The sequence below is a fragment of the Heloderma suspectum genome, chromosome 4, assembly GCF_057233095.1.
Source record: "Heloderma suspectum isolate Gila_16-S chromosome 4, 16-S_ref, whole genome shotgun sequence".
NCBI classification, from domain to species: Eukaryota; Metazoa; Chordata; class Lepidosauria; order Squamata; family Helodermatidae; genus Heloderma; species Heloderma suspectum.
Window position 1 is genome coordinate 187,991,678 of NC_139461.1, and position 21,056 is coordinate 188,012,733.

At 43.4% G+C, this 21,056-nt stretch overlaps 1 protein-coding gene across 1 annotated transcript; it reads right to left on the reverse strand.

The window, feature by feature from the left end:
- Positions 1-1,189: 1,189 nt before the first annotated feature.
- On the reverse strand, positions 1,190-19,473 carry DDX59 (DEAD-box helicase 59). The gene is made up of 8 exons (XM_084851557.1): positions 19,312-19,473; positions 15,231-16,057; positions 12,303-12,470; positions 10,828-10,917; positions 9,032-9,283; positions 6,883-7,035; positions 6,130-6,258; positions 1,190-4,097 (listed from the first exon to the last, which is right to left on the reverse strand). The coding sequence occupies exons 2-8, from the start codon at positions 16,044-16,046 to the stop codon at positions 3,840-3,842; spliced, it is 1,866 nt and encodes a 621-aa protein (XP_084707683.1). The 5' UTR covers positions 16,047-16,057; positions 19,312-19,473; the 3' UTR covers positions 1,190-3,839.
- Positions 19,474-21,056: the final 1,583 nt, after the last annotated feature.

Genomic DNA, 21,056 nt, shown 5'->3' on the forward strand with positions numbered 1-21,056 from the left:
AAACTCCTACAATCCTTGGCATTTGTAAATAGTGCTGATCAGTTAATGCCAGCTATAATTGTACTTTCCAGCTATATGCTAAGAATATGCATTGTGGGAATTTCTTGTAACTTGCAGATTTTAGTGTCAGACCCATAACGGCATCAACTATATAATCAATAGGTAGAACAAGAATTGGTACCGCAGCAGTTATAACAGTTTAAGAAAATGTACTTTAAAGTCTCCTCGCAACAGCGGAGACTGAAAGCCTATTATCACATCACCATCCAGCTCCTGCAACCACTGCAGCAATTCAAGTGGGTTCCCATGCTTTTGTCTGCCTTTGATAGCTCTGCTGGCACCTGGCAAACCACCAAATTCATTCAGGCTGTTTCAGATAAGTGAGTTGAAAGGGCTGTGGTTCGGTGAGGTAGCAGCTTGTCTGTATCCCCTCTGCTGAAGGGGATTGCCACAAGCTGATTAGGGCTTGACCTTCTCACTGCCCTCAGCTCTATGCACCAAAAGGTCCAAGACCCAGTGAGGTTGTGGCTTGTCTGCATACCCTTCCCCAGCAGGTAATGGGGGAATACCCAGTAACAATTCCCATTTGACAGAGGCTTCTGTCTTGAAAACCCAAGTTATTTCCCAATGGTGTGTGGAGCAGAAGTAGCTACTCAGTGCCATGGTGGTTACCAGACTCCTGGTCCTACAGCACAGGAAGGACAATTTTTCTTCTTCCATACAGTGACAGACTGAAGCCCTAATCTTGCATTCACTTTTTCAACTAGTTGTATACCGCAGACAGCAGTATATACTACTGGATACCTACCTTGCCATTTAGACTGCACAAACACTTAAGTTGAATGTTAATTGTTGTGAACTGCCCAGAGAGCTTCAGCTATTGGGCAGTATAGAAATATAATAAATAAATAATAAAATTTGTTTTGCAATCCATGGTCAGCCATATATCTAACCCTGCCAAAGGAAGAGCCTTCCGAACATGATTTACCCTTTCCAGTATAGCCCCAGGCCCACCATTACCTTAGCCTTTTCTTTGTTTCCCCACTGCTGTTGTCTTTATTATGTATTATATTCTCCTGCTTAACCCATGTATAAGACACAGCTAAAAAGTGAGGGTATGATCAAAGCCAAGATTACCTAAGTGAACCTATATACCAATTTCATATGAATGCCATCTTGGATCCCAACTAGAGACCAATTCATAGTGTATTTTTGTAGTATACAGTACCCCACCCTGTCTCTCCAAAATGTTTTAAAATGGCAATACACATATACAACATTAAGGATCCACAGAGCCAGCTATTTCCTAGTGATCAAGTGTGAGGCCCAGTCTCACTATAATATTGCAACAATAATTGCATTCATCCAGGTCATATTTCATCTGTCAATCAAAATCAAGTTACATCTGAAGAAGTCATACCTTATCCAAGTTAATAAATACACATTAAAAAAAGGGAGCAATCCTATGGCCACTAAGTGGCTAGACGGCCATAGGATCTGTGGGTTTCCGGGAACCAACCTTCCCCCCTTCCGTGCTGCCTTGCAGGCAGCGCAGAACAGCCCCATGCTCAGAAGAGGAGTGCGGAGCAGCCAAAATGGGGTATTCGGAGGGGCATTCCGGGGCAGGGACGGTGGAAATGCCAGAACGACACATCCTATGTGTCGTCCAGCAGCCTCCTCTCCCGCTCCAACTTCCCGCGGCTAGACAGCTGAAATCAGCTGTCTAACCACAAATGCAGGACAGGAGAAGCGCAGAGGGGCCAATCCCCTGTGTTTCTCCCCTGCCCTGCATTGGATAGGCAGTTACCTCCGAGTTCGGAGGCAGCCACCTATCCCCATAGGATTGCGCCCTTAAGCACTGATTTGTTGTACATGTTTTGTCAGTTTTGTCCTTTCATACTAAGACTCTTGTTCAACAAATATGTCTTATTATTTTCGTAAAAATAGGACAGAATACATTTTCTGGCACAGAAACCGAAATGTAGGGAAAGCATGGATTTGGACCAAGTAAGAGTCCTATTTTAATTTCCCGTCTGAAAATTTTTATTACAAAGTGAAGGAAGAATGAGAGGGGGTTTTTCTTTGTCAAAGCAAGGCTTATGACACATAAAAGATTAACATATTTTTGCAGCATGAGTTTTCATAGCTGAAATCCACTTAATCTTTGACGGCAGGCTACTGGAGTTTAACATTTCTATAAAGCATTTGTTACAAGTTAGAGAGGGAAAAACTGTTGTGTCCTAATGTTCAATTCTTCATATGAAGCTGCTTTGATCCATCTACTCTGACTGGGAGTGGCTTTACAATGGTGTTTTTTTTTTGGGGGGGGGGGTCCCAATGCTGCTCTCCCTTAAATGGTGATGCAGGGATAGGACCATCTGCATGCTAAACATTTGCTCTACAACTGAGCTACAACTCTTCTCCACAACTTCCTAACTGCTCTGAAGTACAGTTTTCTCACTCCTCACCCCGTTCTTCTAACGTACACGGAGCATCTGTTCAACAAAGATTCTTCAGGCAGCTATTTTGCAACCTTTGCATTTCTAGTTTAGAAAAACAACAACTTAAACTGTTTTACACAGAATTGTTACTCTTCCAAAATGCTCACTTTTAAACTACTTAGTCTGAGCTAGTAACCATAGCAGGCCCAATTAGGAGAAACGTGGGAACCTAAACTCAGCCCAATGTGATTTTTTTCCTCCCTTTCAGATTTCATATGCAGTCCTATTCCAGGTTAGCAGTTGGAAATGTGAAAACTGAAAGTACTTGCCCAATGAACTGCAAGTCTGAACTCGTATCAAAAGAGATTACATACCCCCACCCCACCCCAAAAGAGGAAAACAAGTCTCCCACCTACCTCTCCCCACCTTTTTTCAATCTGGAATCCCTGCTAGCCATTAAGGTAACTGAACAAGTGTTCTCCTCCAAACTTGCTCAGCTGCCCATTCCTCCACACTTTTTGAATTTGAGCTAATCTAACAATAAAAATTAAACTTTAAACCTACCTGAGTTTCATCCTTCTTATATCCCCTCCTCAGTCACTCCTCCATGCCTGTAATGCTATTTTTCCTCTCCAGCTCTCAAACCAGCTATCACAGCAAACTCAGAATCAACTAGCATTTCGGACACTCACAGCATCTCTGCTTGTCAGGCACATGGCTTAGCTAGACGAAGACTAACTGTGCAGAAATGAAAAGCCATGCAGCTCTCTCTGCTGCTGCTGTATACTGGGCAAGTATGAGGCATTTTTGGTTTTCTGAACAAAAAAGATATCCCTGCCCTGTAACCATATTTGTGGAATGTGGCACAGCATATTACTTGAGACTGATACATCCACATTCCTAATCACGGCTTCTACAGTTATTGCAAGGGAAGCCAGCCATTTTGAGATGTGCATGTGCCATTCCTAGTGCCATGCATGTATTTCGCCATTTCACCTGAGATATATTTTGCATCTAAATATGACTAAAATAGAAAGTATGAAATAGCTCTCAATTATGAAGCTCACTAGATGACTTCGAGTAAGTCACTGTATCAACCCAACAAGGGTGTTCTCATGCTAAAATGCTGCTCTGACTTCTTACAGAAAGGATGGGATAAAAATGTGACAATCTATTACACATATAGCACAATCCAATCCAAGTTAAACTTTTTGAAGTCGTACTGATTCCAAGAGAAGAGATTCAAGCACTTGCTTAACTCTCCAAATGAAATCAGTGGGATTTCAAAGTGCTTGACTCTGGTTGGATTATATCCACATAATTAAAAACTGAAATTCAGGACTTATTACAAATTACATAAAACTGTTATGCTTACAAATATATTAGAGCTCATTACTTCTAAGAAGTGCTTTTGTCATGTTTTCTAATAATGTCCATAAGATTATCACCCGTTACAAGACCATTCTGAGATTGTTTACTTTTCTGCTGTTCTTTCCTCTTTTGGTCATGTAGATACGGAGAATTTAATAACTGGGCTGGGAGAATAGTACCAGTCGGTTTAACTCGCTTTACAACATCCCAGAAAAGTCTCTTGCTGTTGTTATTAACAAAAGTAATTGCAGTTCCACTGTGACCCAACCGACCTGCTCTTCCAACCTGAAAGTGAAAAGCAACAGTATTGAAAGTTGACCATGTCCATTTCATAAAACAGAGAATACCATGGTTAGCTATATTCTTTAAAATGGAATCAGAGAGTGACAAATCAGGATCAAAGTTTAAGTTGTGCACAATAGGAGAGAGACATCCTCTCTACCTTAAGTAGCTAATTCAACCGTCTTCAAGAAGAACCAGGTGGATGGGGTCTTCCTGACTCTTGAGCAGCCAGACATTCCACCTGAGGCTGCTGAAGAGTAGACCTGCAACCATGACCTGTGTCCATGACCTGCTGAACTTTGCAACTAAAAATCGACCCGTGAATTTGCTTTTTTCCCTCCTCCCTCCCAATCCCCTTTCCATTTATGTCATGTCTTTTAGATTGTACGCCTGCAGGCAGGGGCTGTCTTATTTTTTATCTTTCTAAGCTGACTTGGAAGCCTTTTTGACAAAGGGGCAGAATAAAAATGCAACAAATAAAGTTAACCCACATTAATTAATAAGTCTATCTTTATATTGTTTTCAGAATGTATTAAGCTGAAAAGCAACTAATAAGCATATAAAAGATAAAATTATAAAAACAGAAATACGAACTTTTTGAAAGTATGGGCACCTAGACTGGAAAGCTCCAATTGGACCCAGTTCCAAATAAAAATGCAAGGATGGATCCAGAGTTCTGCTTAGTGGAGTTCCGTTTTTACTGGAGGAAGAGGGCAGGGAGGCGACTTTTGCGATTCCTCCTTCCTGCTACAGCCCCCCGTGCCTCCTGAAAAGCTGCTGTGGAGGGCTGGGGATCATCTGGGACAGTGTGAGAGGCAACACAGGAAGCTTCAGGGGGAGGGGGAAATTGGTGATCACCTCCCAACCTCTTCCTCCAGCAGCAAGTATCTGCTGGATCCTGGTGCCTTCCATGAATGGAAGAAGCTCTTCTGTTCACAGAATGACCAATCTGGATCCAATCCATAGCCTACATACAGTATCTCTTTGTTCTCAAATTGCTCCTTCAGTAAAAGCCACACTATTGTACTCTTTACCTTTCATCGACTGTGAAAGCTCAGCATTTAGCAACACTCAGCCAATGCTATTTAAAATTTCCTTATACCAGGATATGTAAAATAATCTATATACCCAATGTATATACCAGCTTGGTGTAGTGATTCGAACGTTGGATTCAGACCTGGGAGTCCTGGGTTCTAGTCCTCACTGAGCCATGAAGCTCACTGACTCTTAGCCTAACCTATGTCACAGGGTTTTTGTGAGGATAAAATGGAGAGGAGGAGGACTATGTACTCTGCCTTGGGCTCCCTGGAGGAAAGCCAGGATATAAATGTAACAAATAAATAAATAATTGAATGGAATCGACTGACACATTTTAATTGGCCCTCAGTAATAGGACCCCATACAAGAATGCAAGGCCAATTCATGAGATGGTCAGAAGCAGAAATGCAACTACCAAACAAACAAGTTTGCTTTTCTGTTGGCCTGGGGAGTTGTAACATTTTCATATATAATTCTAGTTCTATTAAATGCACATGAGCTTAATAAAAATGAAAAGAAGGTTATTTGACTATATGCTGTTCCTATGATGTTTTCTTGAAACATGCTTGTGGGATCCATCACTCTGTTTTGTACATTCCCAATCTGTACATTCTTGGACCATGATCCAGAAAGCTCCTTTAGGCACACTCAAACCTTGGCTCATGCCCGAGAAAGAGCTTCTGAACTAATCTGAAAACAGTTCCTCACACTTTTGAATCTTCTGCATTGTCAAGTGTTGTGCAGGACTCATGGGAGATGGTGAGAGTTGAGTAAAAGCTCACTGCCCAGGCCTCTGAGTGGTGACTCTAATTTTCTGCTGTCAAGCTCCAGCACAGCCTTCCCCAACCTGGTACCCACCAGACTACAATTCTCAGCATCCCCCAACCAGCACAGGCGGATGCTGGGAGTTATAGTCCAGCAGACCTGGAGGGCACCAGATTGGGGATAGCTGCACTAGCAGTACACTGTAACATTTAAAACAGACAGGTGTGTTTACCTGGTGTACATATTCATCCATACTAGACGGCATGTCAAAATTCACTACCAGCTTAACGTTGACAAGGTCAAGGCCACGCCCCAGGACTCCAGTGCTTACTACAACTTCATATTTTTCTTGAAATAATCCCTAGTACAAAGAACATACAAATATTATTTCAGCTTTCTTGTAAGCGTCTTGTTGTTTCCATGCAGGCTATAAACCCCTAAGTAATGAAATAAATGTTTTAAAGCAATGTAACCATTCTCCTATTGTGTGGGGGGACGGGGGGGACGGGACTGCCCTCTTGCATTATGTAACATCATGAGGACTGTTGACAAAAGTAAGGATTTCCAGCAAAGGAAATTAAGTCACAAAAATGGTTAGAGTGAAGCTAGAAATCATTCTGAACACATTTCAAAGCAAACAAAAACAATATTTTTCTCAGCTGTACACTCTGAGGAAGGTTGGAATAGGCCCTGTAGTTTCTACACAGGCTAGATCAAATTACTTCTCCAGGCCACAGCCAAGTTGCCAGAACTAGCAAGGCCAGCAGGTTTCTGAATCTCAGGTATGGCTAAGGTTTTTAGGGATGGTGGGGGAACCATCTCTGCAGCACCCCAGAATGTTGTGAAGCACAGGACAGTCGTGGACTGGGCCCTTAGCAGCAATCACAAAAGATTTTACTGTCTTTCAGAAATATGTGGTGAGGGGCACAAGTAATTAAGAATACTAATCTTTTAGAACATGGTTGTGTCACAGATGTCTACAAACCTGCAATATGGCAGTTCTTTCCATCTGGGATTTATCAGCATGCATAGATATTGTTTGCAAGCCTGTGATTTTATGAACAGCGTCACTCAGAAGATCTGCACCCAGTTTACATTCTACAAATACCAGTACTGGAGGCTTGAAGAGTTTTTTATCCTAAAAAAAAAAACACACCAGAAGACCATAACTTAAAGCCTTGTGTATCACCACAATTGCCATAGCAGTTACAACAGCTCCTTTTCTCTTAAAATAATTCATATACTTCCTACAGAAACAATTTTCATTTTAAAAAATGCCAAACTGGTAAATAATATGTTCCAATTTTGCAATGACACATTGAAATCACATCTTATCAAACTCAAGAAATGGTTTCAAATGTTAAATACAGATGTTTTAACTTAAATTATATTTGTTTAATTGAGACAGTCATTGAAAATATTTTTTACATTGGAGACAGGTTCTAGGAGTAATTAATAATATCTTGAAAGACTGTCCTTAGACCTAAGAAGTTATTGTTGAACTTTATAATACAGAACCTTTTTAAAGGTAAGGAGACTTTGCTGTTCCCCCATGATTACTGCAGCAAGAATTCTATACAGCAAGTGTTGGAAGGTTAAGCATACTCCTAAACTTCCTAAACTAAGGGAGTGGGATGTTAAATTGTGGGATTTTGCAGTACTGAGCAAAATGACATAGTCTTTCCAGGTCAGTTATGGTTTGTGCAACATTAACAATGAAGTAGAGGGGAAACATGTCAAATACTCCTTCCTATCTTATATTACCAAAATGAGAATAGCTGGGGGGGGGGGGGGGACACAGTTAAATCCCCTTCCCTTGGCAAATTAGGAAGGCCATCTCAAATACATCCCTAAGGAGAGTACAGTTTGTTTTTGCAATTCTTTATGTCTTGAAGATGTTATTCATCTTGCCCTTGAATGCAACGTTTATCATGATTATGCAGTATCTTGTCCTTGCTGGATGAAGGAAAAGTCTTCCCTTACAAATTGTGTTTTTATTGATTGATATTAATCAATATATAACATTTAGAAAGGCCAAATTCTTGGTGTTAGCCATCCAGTTGCATGCAAGGGATAAAAGGACAGATGTGAAACAACATCAGGAGATATATTTTTTCTCCCTGAAGTGCTACTGTATGTTCCCTGTTAGTATTAGTGTTTGGCGTATAATAGCTGACTGCTACATTACAATAAAATTGACCACGACTTTTAGGATGCTAAACAAAATGCAATAACTGGTCATCACTTTCCATTATTGTAGAAATTAAATATGGTTTTTACAGGAGGTAGGGATTTAAATACTATAACCAGGATCCAAAGAGCTGCTTAAAACTCTAACACAAGTTGCTTGAGCTTGCCCAGTGGATTCAACATGTTTTCTTATTAAAAGAGGGAGATACTATGCTGTAACTCAATCTCTTTAACACTCTGCTTCAAAAGCAGTTTGTCATGTAACCTGGCAGCGCTGCTATTCAAGAAAAACCTTACCTAAGAGTGCAATCCTATGCAAGTTTGAACAGAAAAAAGCCTACAACTCCCAGCATGCCCCAGCCAACTGTGCTGAGACATGCTGGGAGTTGCAGGCTTTTTTCTGTCTAAACTTGCATAGGATTGCACCCTAAAAGTACCTTGGATACTGATCACAGTTTTTTTTAATCCTGGTCAATATTTCTATTCACACTGATACATAAGGAACAGAGCTGAGATGAATTTAAAACGCCTTTCAGCATCACATGTTCAAAAGTACTATATATGCAGTAATATGCAAACCAATACTAAAAATATTGAAACAATCAACATTTTGGGTAGTATCCAATGTTAGTCCTACGTAGAGTAAACCCATTGAAATGAATGGGACTTAAGTTAGTTGTGACTAACTTGTCTCATTTGTTTCAGTGTTTCTACTCTGTGTTGGACTACAATTGGATACTACCCTTGGTTTCTTCCTGCACACTATTCAGCAGAGGTGTTGGCCAAAGTGAATTATGGTCATGCTGACATAATGTGGGAGTTCCCAAAAACAGAACATGTGCAAAACAGATCAATAGCTATTTGCTAGTTCTTTTCCCCCTAAGCTCCAAATATCCACAATTTGTGGAAGAAAAACAAGGGGTTCTCTTTCCACGTATACTAACATTTAATATTTCAAAAAGCTTTTTCTTTTTGGAAGGTTCCTCCACCCACAGAATGATCTGGCGAACATTGGAACATGGCAGGTTCTTTTCTCCGACAGTTATTTTCACAGGATTTTGCAGGAGCTGGTTTGCCAGCTGCTCGATGCCAAAAGGCATTGTGGCTGACACCAAAATGGTTTGATGATTTTGGGGGATATTTTCCCAAATATCCAGCACTTGCTGCTGGAAACCCATCTTTAACATGGTATCGGCCTATTGAAAAAGAAAAAAAGGAAAAGAAATGGATTCATTAGCATTATTTTTCTTTTTTTTTTAGAAGCACAGCTGAGAAAACATTACTGCACATTTACTGCCAATGTGTTTAGGTGAAAGACTGAACTTACTCTTTTGAGGAACTAGTACAGCACTGCTAGAAAGCCTGTACATCAGAAGGGCAACTTAATAAGCAAAGCATTAAAACAGCCTTCCCCAACCCAGTTCCCTGAAGTTGATGTTTTGGACTTCCAATTCCCATCAGCCCCAGTCAGCATGGCCAAAGGTCAGGAATGCTGGGAGCTGTAGTCCAAAAATCCGGAGGGCACCAGGTTGGGGAAGGCTGGATTAAACAGAGGGTCCTTGCAAAAAAGAGAAAAGTTGCCATTCCACCTACTCCGAGTGCTTTCAGATTCTGCTCTATGTTTTTCTCTCCCCTGCCAATACCTCTTCGCTAAAGCAACAGCCCAAAGTGCCAGCTGTGTGTGTGGCAGGCAGCAGGCACTCCCACTTTGCAAGAAGCATGGGCCCTGGCGTGAATGAGAGACCTGTTAATCCTCAGCTGCCTGTTGACCAGTGAAAAGAAGGCCTCTCCCTTCCTCCGGAGCTCAGTAACAAGTAGCATACACATGTTGCCCTGTTATAAGGCTGACTCATGAATGGGCCCTAAGACACCAACTGAACAACATTCCAAGCACACCATGCACTAGCCAAAGAAAGTATGCATATGCCTGAAATCTATCACATGAAAGGCGTTTTATTAAAACTGTAACTATTTTGCTTGCTATGGCCTACAGCAGGGGTGGGCAATCTTTTTTTGGGGGGTTGAGGGCTGCATGGCCCCTGCAAAATCCATCAGGGGCAATATGAGTGGGCAGTGCTGGTGGAGAGTGAGGTGGTGGTGGGTGGACGCGGGACACAGACACATGCACACCCTACCCCCCTCTCTCAAATTATCCTGATCATGATTGGGGTGGGAGTGGGGGGAGTAAAAAGCCTTAAACCTCACGCATCCCCCCACCCCCCTGTGATCCTGAAGACTGTCATTTTCCAACTGCTGTTGGCAGTGAGGAAACAGCAATATTGATTAGGATTGCCAGGAGGGGGAGGCAGGGTAAAGGCTCCCCCACCCCCACCCTGCCAACCAATCCCAGTCAAGATTGCTATTTCCTCACTGCCAATAGCAGTGGGGAAACAGTGTTCTTGATTAAGATCACTGGAGGGGAGGAAGGTTAAAGCCTCTCCCTGCCCCCATCCCACCCCTGCGATCCCAATCAAGTCTGCTGTTTCCCCACTAGTTATCTGTTCCCCACCACCCAGCTTATGGTTGATCAGCTGGGCAGCAGGAAAAGTGGGCGGGGCACATGTCTGGTGGACTGCACAGAAAGTGATCAAGGACTGAATGCGCCTTGCAGGTTACCCGTATGTGGCCTACATTATGTGGTCACCAAACAGAAAGAGAGTCATTCCAGTAATAGCTGGTACAGATTCAATTTAAGAAGTACACATAAACATGCTTGTTTTGACCCATAATGCACACTTACTTCGTCCACTACAACAATGTTGATATTATGGAGTTGATCAGAGCTTTGCTTTAGAATTTCTAGGAGCCTTCCAGGCGTTGCTATTATAACCTAACAGAAAGTGGGGGAAACACCAATATTAGAAAAATAAATCCATACACGGTTTCATTTCGGCCTTCAAGAAACCCACCTGCCAAATGAATTTTTGAACCATATCGGTCTCTGCAATCAATTAAAATATTTATTTAAAGACCCATAGGAACATAAAAGACTGCCTTATACTAAGTCAGACCATCGGTCCACCTAGCCCTGTATTGTCAACACTGACTGGAAGCTGCTCACCAGGGTTTCAGGCAGGTGTTTTTCCAGTCCCACCTGGGTTGAACCCGGGACCTTCTGCATGCAAAGCATGTGCTCTACCAAGTGACCTATGGCCCTTTCTAATAGGCCATGGGTGAGAAGGCTCTTGATCTTGGTAAGGAAGAATGCTCAGGGAGAGAGGTTGCATGACAGTGCCTAAACTAAGTTGCCAGAAAAACCTGGAGTACGTTCTTGGAGGCGAGTCTGCGTTCCCTAACGCTTACAGTCTCTTTTGCTCCTGTCTATAACACTATCCTCTTCCTGGAACTTGACAGCAACACCAGCAGCTAAAGATCCTTTGAAACCCCAGCCTCTAACCCTCACCCTGAGAATATAATCCTTCCAAATACTGCCTAGTCAACAAGCTCCTATGCTTCTTCATTCCAACTGCAGGGTTCTTTTGTTGTTTTTTTAAAGAAGGTTTGATTTGTAAATTAACTGACGACAGCAGAATGCAGAAGACCATTTCAAATCCCTCTTCCAGCATATCTCCCTTTTACTTCCCTCAGCCTTTTTCTATTCCCCAGCCCCACTTGCAACTGGCTTCTCTGTCATTCCAGACTAGAAAGAAGGAAAAAACACAAACCCCCTTTGTTTTGTTTTGTTGTCTGGAGGTTGATTCAGATAAGAAACAACAACAAAAACCAGGGGTTGTATCCAACTGAGTCCTACCTCCAGCAGAACGGACACTACCGGACCAAAGGATTCCTATTCCCCCCTGCAGCCTCCTTTATCTGTTCTGGAGAGCTGAGGTCCCTCCAGAGCAGACTGGGAGGAGCGAGGGCACAGGGGGTGCAAGTGGGAGGAAAGGAACGCAAAATCCTGCTGTAAAAGCAAAGATTTGGTAGCAGGATGTTGGATGGAACCATGGGTTGTGAAGGGGAGCTGCTGTATGGAAAGAAGAAAAATCTGGAGTGGATTAATTCGGGAGAGAAGGAAACACTGTCTCCCTTTTTAACCCTGATTTTAAAAACAGATGCTAGCTGTGCTAGAGCTTGGCAGGGAAACGAGGGAAGTGTATAACAAAACAAACAAACAAACAAAGAAATCAGATTATATGCCACTCCATAGATAGAATTTCTGAAATTTATCTAGTTCTTTTTCTTAAAAAAAAACATTGTCGCAGCAAGTTTCACCTTAACGTTTTGTTTCAGGCGATGAAGCTGAGGTGGTAATGGCAATCCTCCAACTAGAAGAACTGTTCTCATGTTTGGTAGTCCAATCATGAGCTCTTTAGCTTGCTTCTCTATCTGTATGGCTAACTCTCTTGTTGGGGTCAGAATAAGAGCAGATGGAGTTTCTATCTAAAAAAGGAAAAAAATATAAGTCATGAATCCACATTCCCAAATAAAAATTTCTCATAAGTAAAACATAAAGAGAGCAGTTAGTTAACATCAGACCATCTCAACAACATCCTTTTCATCCAGATGTCAATAGGGCTGACAGAGAACAGTCACAGGGTAACATGAGATACTGGTGAATCTACTCCCACGCTATTTAGCCTTGAAAACAGAAATAAAGAGTGAGTGGGTGAACTGGTACAGAAAATGTGTAAGGACTGGTTCATGCCTCCATGTGCGATGTGTTCCAGACATATTTTGATGGCTGTAACATGAACTGACGGCACGCATGCGTGAACGAGCCATCACAGATCTAACCCAACAGACAGATCTTTTATATCACACTATGACACATCAAGGACAATCTTGTAATGTCTGTTCACACATTCAGCTGCAAGTCATCAAGTACATGGTAGTGTACTTTATATGGTGTGGCATATAAAGATGTGCAAACTAAGCTGCAAGATATGTGAGACCAACCAATTCCTCCGCTGGCATTTATCATTACTGTGAATCGCACAGTAAAATCCAAAATGAATTTCATAAAGGATTACTTCAAGAGCGTTGCTTTCCATTATAAAGATCTTGTAAAGACAGCCGAATTCTCAAAAAAAAATTGCAATATACAGTGGCTTGCATAACTGTATTTGACTTTTCCACATTTTGTTGTGTTACAACTTGGAATTAAAATGAATGTTATTAGGATTTCTTGTCACTGATCTATACAAACTAGTCCATAATGTCAAAGTGGGGGAAAATCTACATATTTTACACAATGATTTACAAGTAACAAACTGAAAAGTCTGGATTGCTTACATATTCACCCCCTTAGCTGTGACACCCCTAAATAAGCTCTGGTGCGACCAATTGCCTTCAGAAGTCACATCATTAGTTGAATGGAGTCCACCTGTGTGCAATTCAAGTGTCACATGATCTCAGAGTAAAGACACCTGTTTCTGGAAGGCCCCAGAGCTTGTCGGAGAGCGTATCTAAACAAACAGCATCACGAAGACCAAGGAGGTATCAAAACAAGTCCAGGATAAAGTTCTGGAGAAACACCAATCAGGGTTGGGTTATTTAAAAAAATCCCAAACTATGAATGTCCCCCAGAGCAACATTAACTCCATTATTACAAAATGGAAGGAATAGGGCACAACCGCGACTCTGCCTAGAGAAGGCTGTCCACCAAAACTCAGTGACCAGGTAAGGAGGACATTACGCAGAGAAGCAACCAAGGGGCCAATGGTAACTCTGAAGGAACTGGAGACATCCACAGCTGAGATGGGAGAAACTGTCCATGGGACAGCTATCACCCAGATACTCCACAAAGCTGGGCTTTATGGAAGGGTGGCAAGAAGAAAGCCATTGCTGCGGAAAAAAAACATATCAAATCCCATTTGGATTTTGCCAAAAGGCATGTGGGAGACACAACAAACATGTAGGAAAAGGTTCTCTGGTCTGATGAGACCAAAATTGAACTTTTTGGCCTTACTGCAAAATGCTATGTGTGGCACAAAGCCAACAGTGCTCATTGGCCTGAGAACACCATCCCCATGGGAAGCATGGTGGTAGCTGCAGCATGTTGTGCTTTGCATTGGCAGGGACTGGGAAACTGTTCAGAATTGAGAGCAGGATGGATGTAGCCAAATACAGGGCAATTCTAGAGGAAGACCTGTTTCAGTCTGCAAGGGACCTGGGACTAGGGCGGAGCGCACCTTCCAGCAGAACAATGACTCTAAACACACAGCCAATGTTACACTGGAGTGGTTTAAAAACAAGAACCTGAATGTCTAAGAATGGCCCAGTCAAAGCCCAGACCTCAAACCAATTGAGAATCTGTGGCAAGACTTGAAAATTGAGAGCCAGTGTGGTGTAGTGGCAAGAGTGTTGGACTGGGAGCTGGGAGATCCGGGTTCTAGTCCCCACTCGGCCATGGAAGCTCACTGGGTGACTTTGGGCCAGTCACACATTCTCAGCCCAACCTACCTCACAGGGTTGTTGTTGTGAGGATAAAATGGAGAGGAGGAGGATAATGTAAGCCACCTTGGGTTCCTTGCAAGAGGAAAAAAGGCGGGATATAAATGTAATAATAAATAAATAAATTGCTGTTCACCAATGGTTCCCTCCCAATCTGACAGAGCTTGAGCAATTTTGCCAAGAATGGGCAATAATTGCAGGATCCAGATGTGCAAAGCTGGTAGAGACAAAATCTCTGCTTGCCCAGATGTCCAAAAAGTTAATACTGCCATTTTTTATTCTCCTAAACATGCACAGATTTGGCATCTAAAGGTATGTTCTATTCTTCTAGCCCTGCGTATGAGTCTTTTGTTGACTGAGACAATTGGTAGATTTAGCAATTATACTAGACATCCAATCAGCTTGCACTGTACTGTTTTCCTACCATTTTAATCACTTCTTTCCAGTCAACTGACAAACACAAAATAAACAAACAAGATGGTAATTTCTCATAGGAACACAGGAGCTGCCTTATATGGAGGTAGACCATCAGTTCATCTAGCCCAGGATTGTCAACACTGACTGGCAGAATTCTCTAGAATTCTCCCTGACTCGCTAAAATTTTCAGTGTAATGAAGTCTGAAATCCTATACAGAGTTTCCCCATGAGTAATCTCCTTGAATGCATTGAGGCTTACTTCTCAGTAAATATGCATAGCAGCATGCTGCACATTTCCCATAACTTCCTGAATGTCAGTTTGAACTTTACCTCTCCTAAAGCTTTAATTATAACAGGAAGCAGGAAAGCTGCAGTTTTTCCTGAGCCTGTGTCAGCGGTGGCCACAATATCCCTGCCCTGCAATCCAACCGGAATCATCTGCATCTGGACAGGAGTTGGGACTTCATAGCCTGACTTTTTTAAATTGCTGTTTAGAATTTCAGGAAACCCACAGTGTTCAAACTCAACGATTGGTCTCACGACTCCTTCACCTTGGACAGCTATGCCTAGTTTCTGCTTTAAGTTTTCAATCTGCTCATCTTGAAGGCTTAACAGAAAGGCATTCTCTTCGTAGATATAGGTACCATCATGTGAAGCAGGCTGAGATTCTGCATTTTCATTGCTCGCAGGTTTTGAGCTTTCCTTCTCCTCTTTGATCCATAAAAGGTGTTTGGCTTTACACTCCAAGCTACAGACATCTTCGTCAGTCTTGTCGCAGATGTACTCCCCATAACGACCACAGACCGCACACACAGGTTCCCCAGGCTGTGGCCAACGTTGTGTTTTACTGAAAGATTTGATGGGCTCCTCTGCAACAGAACAGCCCTCATCATTTGCTTTTTCCAAGGTTGCTGCAGTACAGGCCACATCAGAATCTAGAACGAGCTGAGGCTCAGGGTATCCTTCTGTTGGTTTAAATAAATCACTCTCTGAGGTTGGAATGTCTTTTATATCTGACCTGGCATCTCTGGACTCTGTGGCCTTTTCAAATGAGGATTCACCTGGAGAGGACTTATTTTTCTTAGCTACACAAATCCCATCCTCGATAGCATTCCTCTTCACTTTAAGAGATCTTGGGACAAACATTCTTCAACAGCCTGTCATGAATACATACCATAATTAGACTTATTTATCTCTGATAAACTTGTATTTCAGAATCATTCAGGCAAGCATAAGCAAGAAGCACAAGGAATAGACTTCCACCCATTTCCTCAGGAATAGCTCCACTAACTGTTATTACATATTCTGGAATACATGTGTTGTGGCTAGACTTATTTATTCTGTCACATATAGGAGACATGCACATCTGGAGACTTCTGGAGAACTGTATAGTTAAAAAAATGGGGCGGGAATGGATTATTTAAAAGCAATCTTTCAAGTAAAACCAGCTCACCTAGGCTCTTTTACCTACTCCACCAGTGGTTTTTCCTAGATTCTTCTGCGCGAGAAAGCCTCTCACCACCAGAAATAAACACAGGCAAATTCAAAAATGTAAAATACATGATTTTTTCTGTTTCTGTGATACAACTATGAAGGGCTCCAACTATGAAGGGCCTCAGTCAGTGGAGGCTGGTGGCTCCGACATCAGTGGGGCTATCCATCCACTCTGGGTTTCAGTTAGAACCAGTCAGAACTCTAAAGGTCAGAATTCAAGGTGCTGACCCAATCCCCAAAATAGGTTCAGCAACTTGGATAGCTCCTTTAGAGTTCTGAGTGGATTCACAGCTCTACTCACATCGGAGCCACCAGTCTCTGCTGGCCTCAGTATGGAAAAATAATAGACTATGTTAATATTGTTTATGTGAGATTTACTGTGATGGCTATTTAGAACCTTCAGCTAGCACAGGCTGCAATGCTCCACCTCTTGACGGGCAGTTCTCCTACAGCACATCACAACAATGCTCCTGTTTACCAATGTTTAAGATTAAAAAGTTATTCTCTGTCTAAAATGCCATCATTTGGTGGCATCTTTTTAATTTGGCTTTTTAAATTGTTGTTATGGTCTAGAGCAGGGATCCCTAACCCCCGGGCCGCGGACCGGTACCGCTCCGTGGCCTGTTAGGAACCGAGCCGTGAAGGGGTGTGCAAAACCCCCTTACCTTGGGTCCGTGGGGGAGGGGGGGAGGCGATCCGTCCCTCCCCCCCGGAATCCTGGCCAGTCCCGGCTCGCCCCGCTCCACAGTGAGTCCGCAGAGCTGCTGGCCGGCCCCAGCCGCTGGCGGACTTCCAGCCGGTGGGACGCAAATGGCGTCCGCATAGCGGATGCCATTTGCGTCCCCGTTCTTCAAGTAATAGGCTACGTAAATCTTTACGTAGCTTATTACTGCAAAGAACGGGGACGCAAATGGCGTCTGCTATCCGGACGCCATTTGCATCCCAGCGGCCGGAAGTCCGCCTGCGAAACCTCCCCCCCCCCCCCCCCGTGGTGCAAAAAAGTTTGGGGACCGCTGGTCTAGAGAATACATTTCCCCTCAAACTACAAAGCACCTTTGGCTTAGAAGCAGACATTTCATGTGGATTCCTTTTAGTGAAGGGACAATAGTATGGAGGTAGCATTTCATCATATAATACAGTTAATTTGATGATATCCACATTGAACCTTTGAAATTGGACAGGCTCTACCATTTTTGATTGAATAAATAAATCAACCTCTGTGTTGCCTCTGTTATCTCCTGCTCCACTGGCTGCCTTTTTCTGTGCTATTAAAATATAAAATCCCAACTGCTCAAAGGCAAAATTTTCAAGCCTTTCTTCTTAAGATGATCCAGGCCCCTGATTCAGCACAGAGTAAATGGGCAACACACACACCTCTGCTCAAAAGAGCTTAGTTGAAACAAGAAGTCTGTTTCCTGAAGATTGCCCACTCCATACTTCCAGCAGGTCAGATAGTGGGAAAGTTATTTTTATTTTTTTATTTATTATTAAATTTATTAATTGCCCATCTGGCTGGTCACCCAGCCACTCTGGGCGAAGTACAACATACAATAAAACAGTTTAAAACAATAAAATTCTACAATAAAAACATATTCTAAAATACCCTAACCCACCCCAAATGCCTGCCTGAACAACCACGTTTTTAATGCACGACGGAAGCTCATTAAAGAGGGGCATGGCGGAGTTCCCTAGGGAGGGAATTCCACAGAGTGGGGGCCACCACAGAAAAGGCCCTCTCCCTCGTCCTCACCAGTCTAGCTGTCCTGGCTGACGGGACAGAGAGAAGGCCATCCGAGGCTGATCTTGTTAAGCGGCCTGTCTGGTGCTGCTGGAGGCGCTCCTTAAGATAGGCTGGGCCGGAACCATATAGGGTTTTAAAGGTCAAAACCAACACCCTGAATTTGGCCCGGAAAACAACTGGTTGTTATGCAGTCTTATGAAGTTCGCTGCTTTACTAATATTGCTTGGGTGGTGGTTGTTTTTAAAGTACAAAATACATTATCATCTAAGTGCTAAGGGATCACAGATGAGTAGAGTTGGCATACAATGTGTGTATATGGGAGAGGGGGTTGATTTGTCTGCTTTTTACTTATTTGCCACAGGACTGTTCTCATGAGCAGGATGGAAAGAGGCATACATGACTAGACTGTTGCATGAGGGAGAGGCAGACATGACAAAAGAGACTAGACTTGACAAGGACCACTAGGGTGCCATCCTATGCATGTTTAGGCAGGAAAAAAAATCCTACAATTCCCAGCATGCTGAGAATTGTAGGACATTTTTCTGTCGAAATATGCATAGGATGGCACCCTAAAACAACTATTAGCATAGCTGTGTTAGGCTGCAATCCTATACCCACTTACCTGGGAGTAAACCCCATTGAACTCAATGTGACTTACATCTGAGGAGACCTATATAGGACTGTGTTGCTGGAGCAAAACAACAACAACAAAGTCTTGTGGGAGTTTGCACAGGTATGTATGATTGCGGCATATGCTTCCATACACTAGTCATTCATCAGATGTATGAAGTATTATCTAGTGTATGCGAGCGCGCTCGTGTGTGTGTGTATGGGGGGGGGGGGTATGCCAGCCTTCTCTAACCTGGTACCCTTCAGATGTTCTGGACTTCAACTCCCACCAGCCCCAGCAAGCATCGCCAGCGGTCAGGAATCCTGAGAGGCGTAGACCAAAACATCAGGAGGGCACCATGGTAAGGAAAGCTGATCTACACACGCACACAGGTATGGGGGAACAGGACCCAAACAGGCATGAAATGCAAATGATATTATGTAAGCTTAAGGTAAGCAAAGCCATCTCGGGCGCACAGCAGCGATGAGCCACAGCACACTCGTCCCAGCTTTGGGGCAACAGCAGCAGCCTGCGACTCCGGGCTCTGCTTTAGCTGATCCTCCTACCGTAATGCCTTCCCTCCAACCTCCCGGGGCCTCTCGCTACAGGCGGCCGAGCACACAGCCCTCCTTCGGACGCGCCAGGGTTTCTGAGTTGTTGCGGCCGCTCTAGGCCCACGGCGCGTCTCCGGTTTCGCCTTTTGTTTCGTTCTTCCCAGTCGCTCTCCTAGAGACGGAAGCGATATGAAAACATAGTTCCATACAGCCCTCACTTCCGGTTCCTGTTCGAATCCGCGGGGCAAGAGCGTCGCTGAAAACGCGCGCACGACAATTAATGTCAAGGTGCAACTATATTAAGCTTTACCATACTTTGACGTGAACACGCTTGCTCCCCCCCCCCCGCCGCAGGAAAATTCGCAGAGGTAGCCGTGTTAGTCTACTGCAGCAAAAAAAAAAAATTAAAAAGCCGGGAGACTTGTGGCACCTTAAAGACTAAAGGCGCAGTCCAATGTATGTTTAGGGGACTGGGCAAAAGTCGGATTCATGAAATAAAAAAATGGAGCCTGATAATTCCATACGATTGTCAAAGGGCACGCCCACAAAACCACCAATCACACAGCACATCTCCCTCCATGGACTGAACAATAAAAATTACGGATTCAGCACTCATTGACGCTGCCATGGCACAAAAACACGGATCCGAGGCATGGATGCTCTTGATGTCATATTATTTTTGAAGGGGACACCCCCCAAACCACAATCAAGCCACACAGCACATCTGCCTCCATGAACTGAACCATAAAAAAAATGGATCTGCCACTCGTGGGTGCCTCCACAGCATAAAAACATAGAGGAGAGGCACTGGTCCTCTTGATTTCATGATTTTTGAAGGTGACACCCTCCCCTCAAACCACAATCAATTTACAGAGCACATCTGCCTCCACGACCGGAACCATACAAATTATGGATCTGCCATTCGGGGTGCTTCCACAGCATAAAAACAGAGATCCGAGGCATGGATCCTCATGATTGTTTCAGGGAAAATCCCCTGTAAAATAGATCAGTCTGAAATTATTGCTCTTTAGAAGACAGAGGGCATTTCTACACCAGCCTAAAATCCTGCATTTAAAACGGGGCTGTCTGCTTCCGTTTTAAATGCAGGAACACAACTGACTGCCTTTACACACGCTCACTCCTCCCCCCCCCCTTTCGGTTTCTTTGCGGGATTAGCCACGTGGTTTGAATTGAAGGAGCACTGTCCTTCCAGCAGCCCCAATCCTGGGCACTTACTTACTTGGGGGTAAGCCCCTTTGAACGCAATGTGACTTACTTCTGACTAGACCCCTTAAGTCTGCAACCCTCGGGTAAGCCCCCTTGAACTTAATAGGGTGCTCTGAAACAATGGAGGACATTGCTTCTGAGGGGATCAGATGTGTCTCTTCATTGCAGGGAGGCATTTTACCCTCCTCTCCCTCGATTTGAGAAATGCAGAGGCAGGAGATGCAATTGGCAGATGATTCTTGCCCTCACGCCTCTCAAATCTGCTCCTGCACACCCCGCTCCCATCCTCAGTGCCTTCCTCATCCTGACTGCCCCCACCCCAACAACCGAAAACAAACGCCCACAGCAGGCAGACAGCTGTTTCTTCCCTATGGGAGAATTTCACATGGAGGTCTTGGCGTTCCTGTTCCGTGGGCTGGAAAAAAATACCCATTTTTTTCCATTTGAGGAAAACGCTGGATAGGTAGAAGGAAATAGTGGCATAACGGACAATGACTGGACAACGACAACGTCATGTAATGGACCCACAC

Bases quoted from the DNA above. Each gene is read 5' to 3' on its own strand.
- DDX59 (XM_084851557.1), bottom strand. From the start codon at position 16,046: ATGTTTGTCCCAAGATCTCTTAAAGTGAAGAGGAATGCTATCGAGGAT. The intron at 12,471-15,230 runs GTAAAGTTCAAA...TTCCTTTTTTAG, and splicing joins TAATTAAAGCTTTAGGAGAG to ATAGAAACTCCATCTGCTCT. The intron at 7,036-9,031 runs GTTAGTATACGT...TTTTTTTTTTAG, and splicing joins AGCTTTTTGAAATATTAAAT to GATAAAAAACTCTTCAAGCC.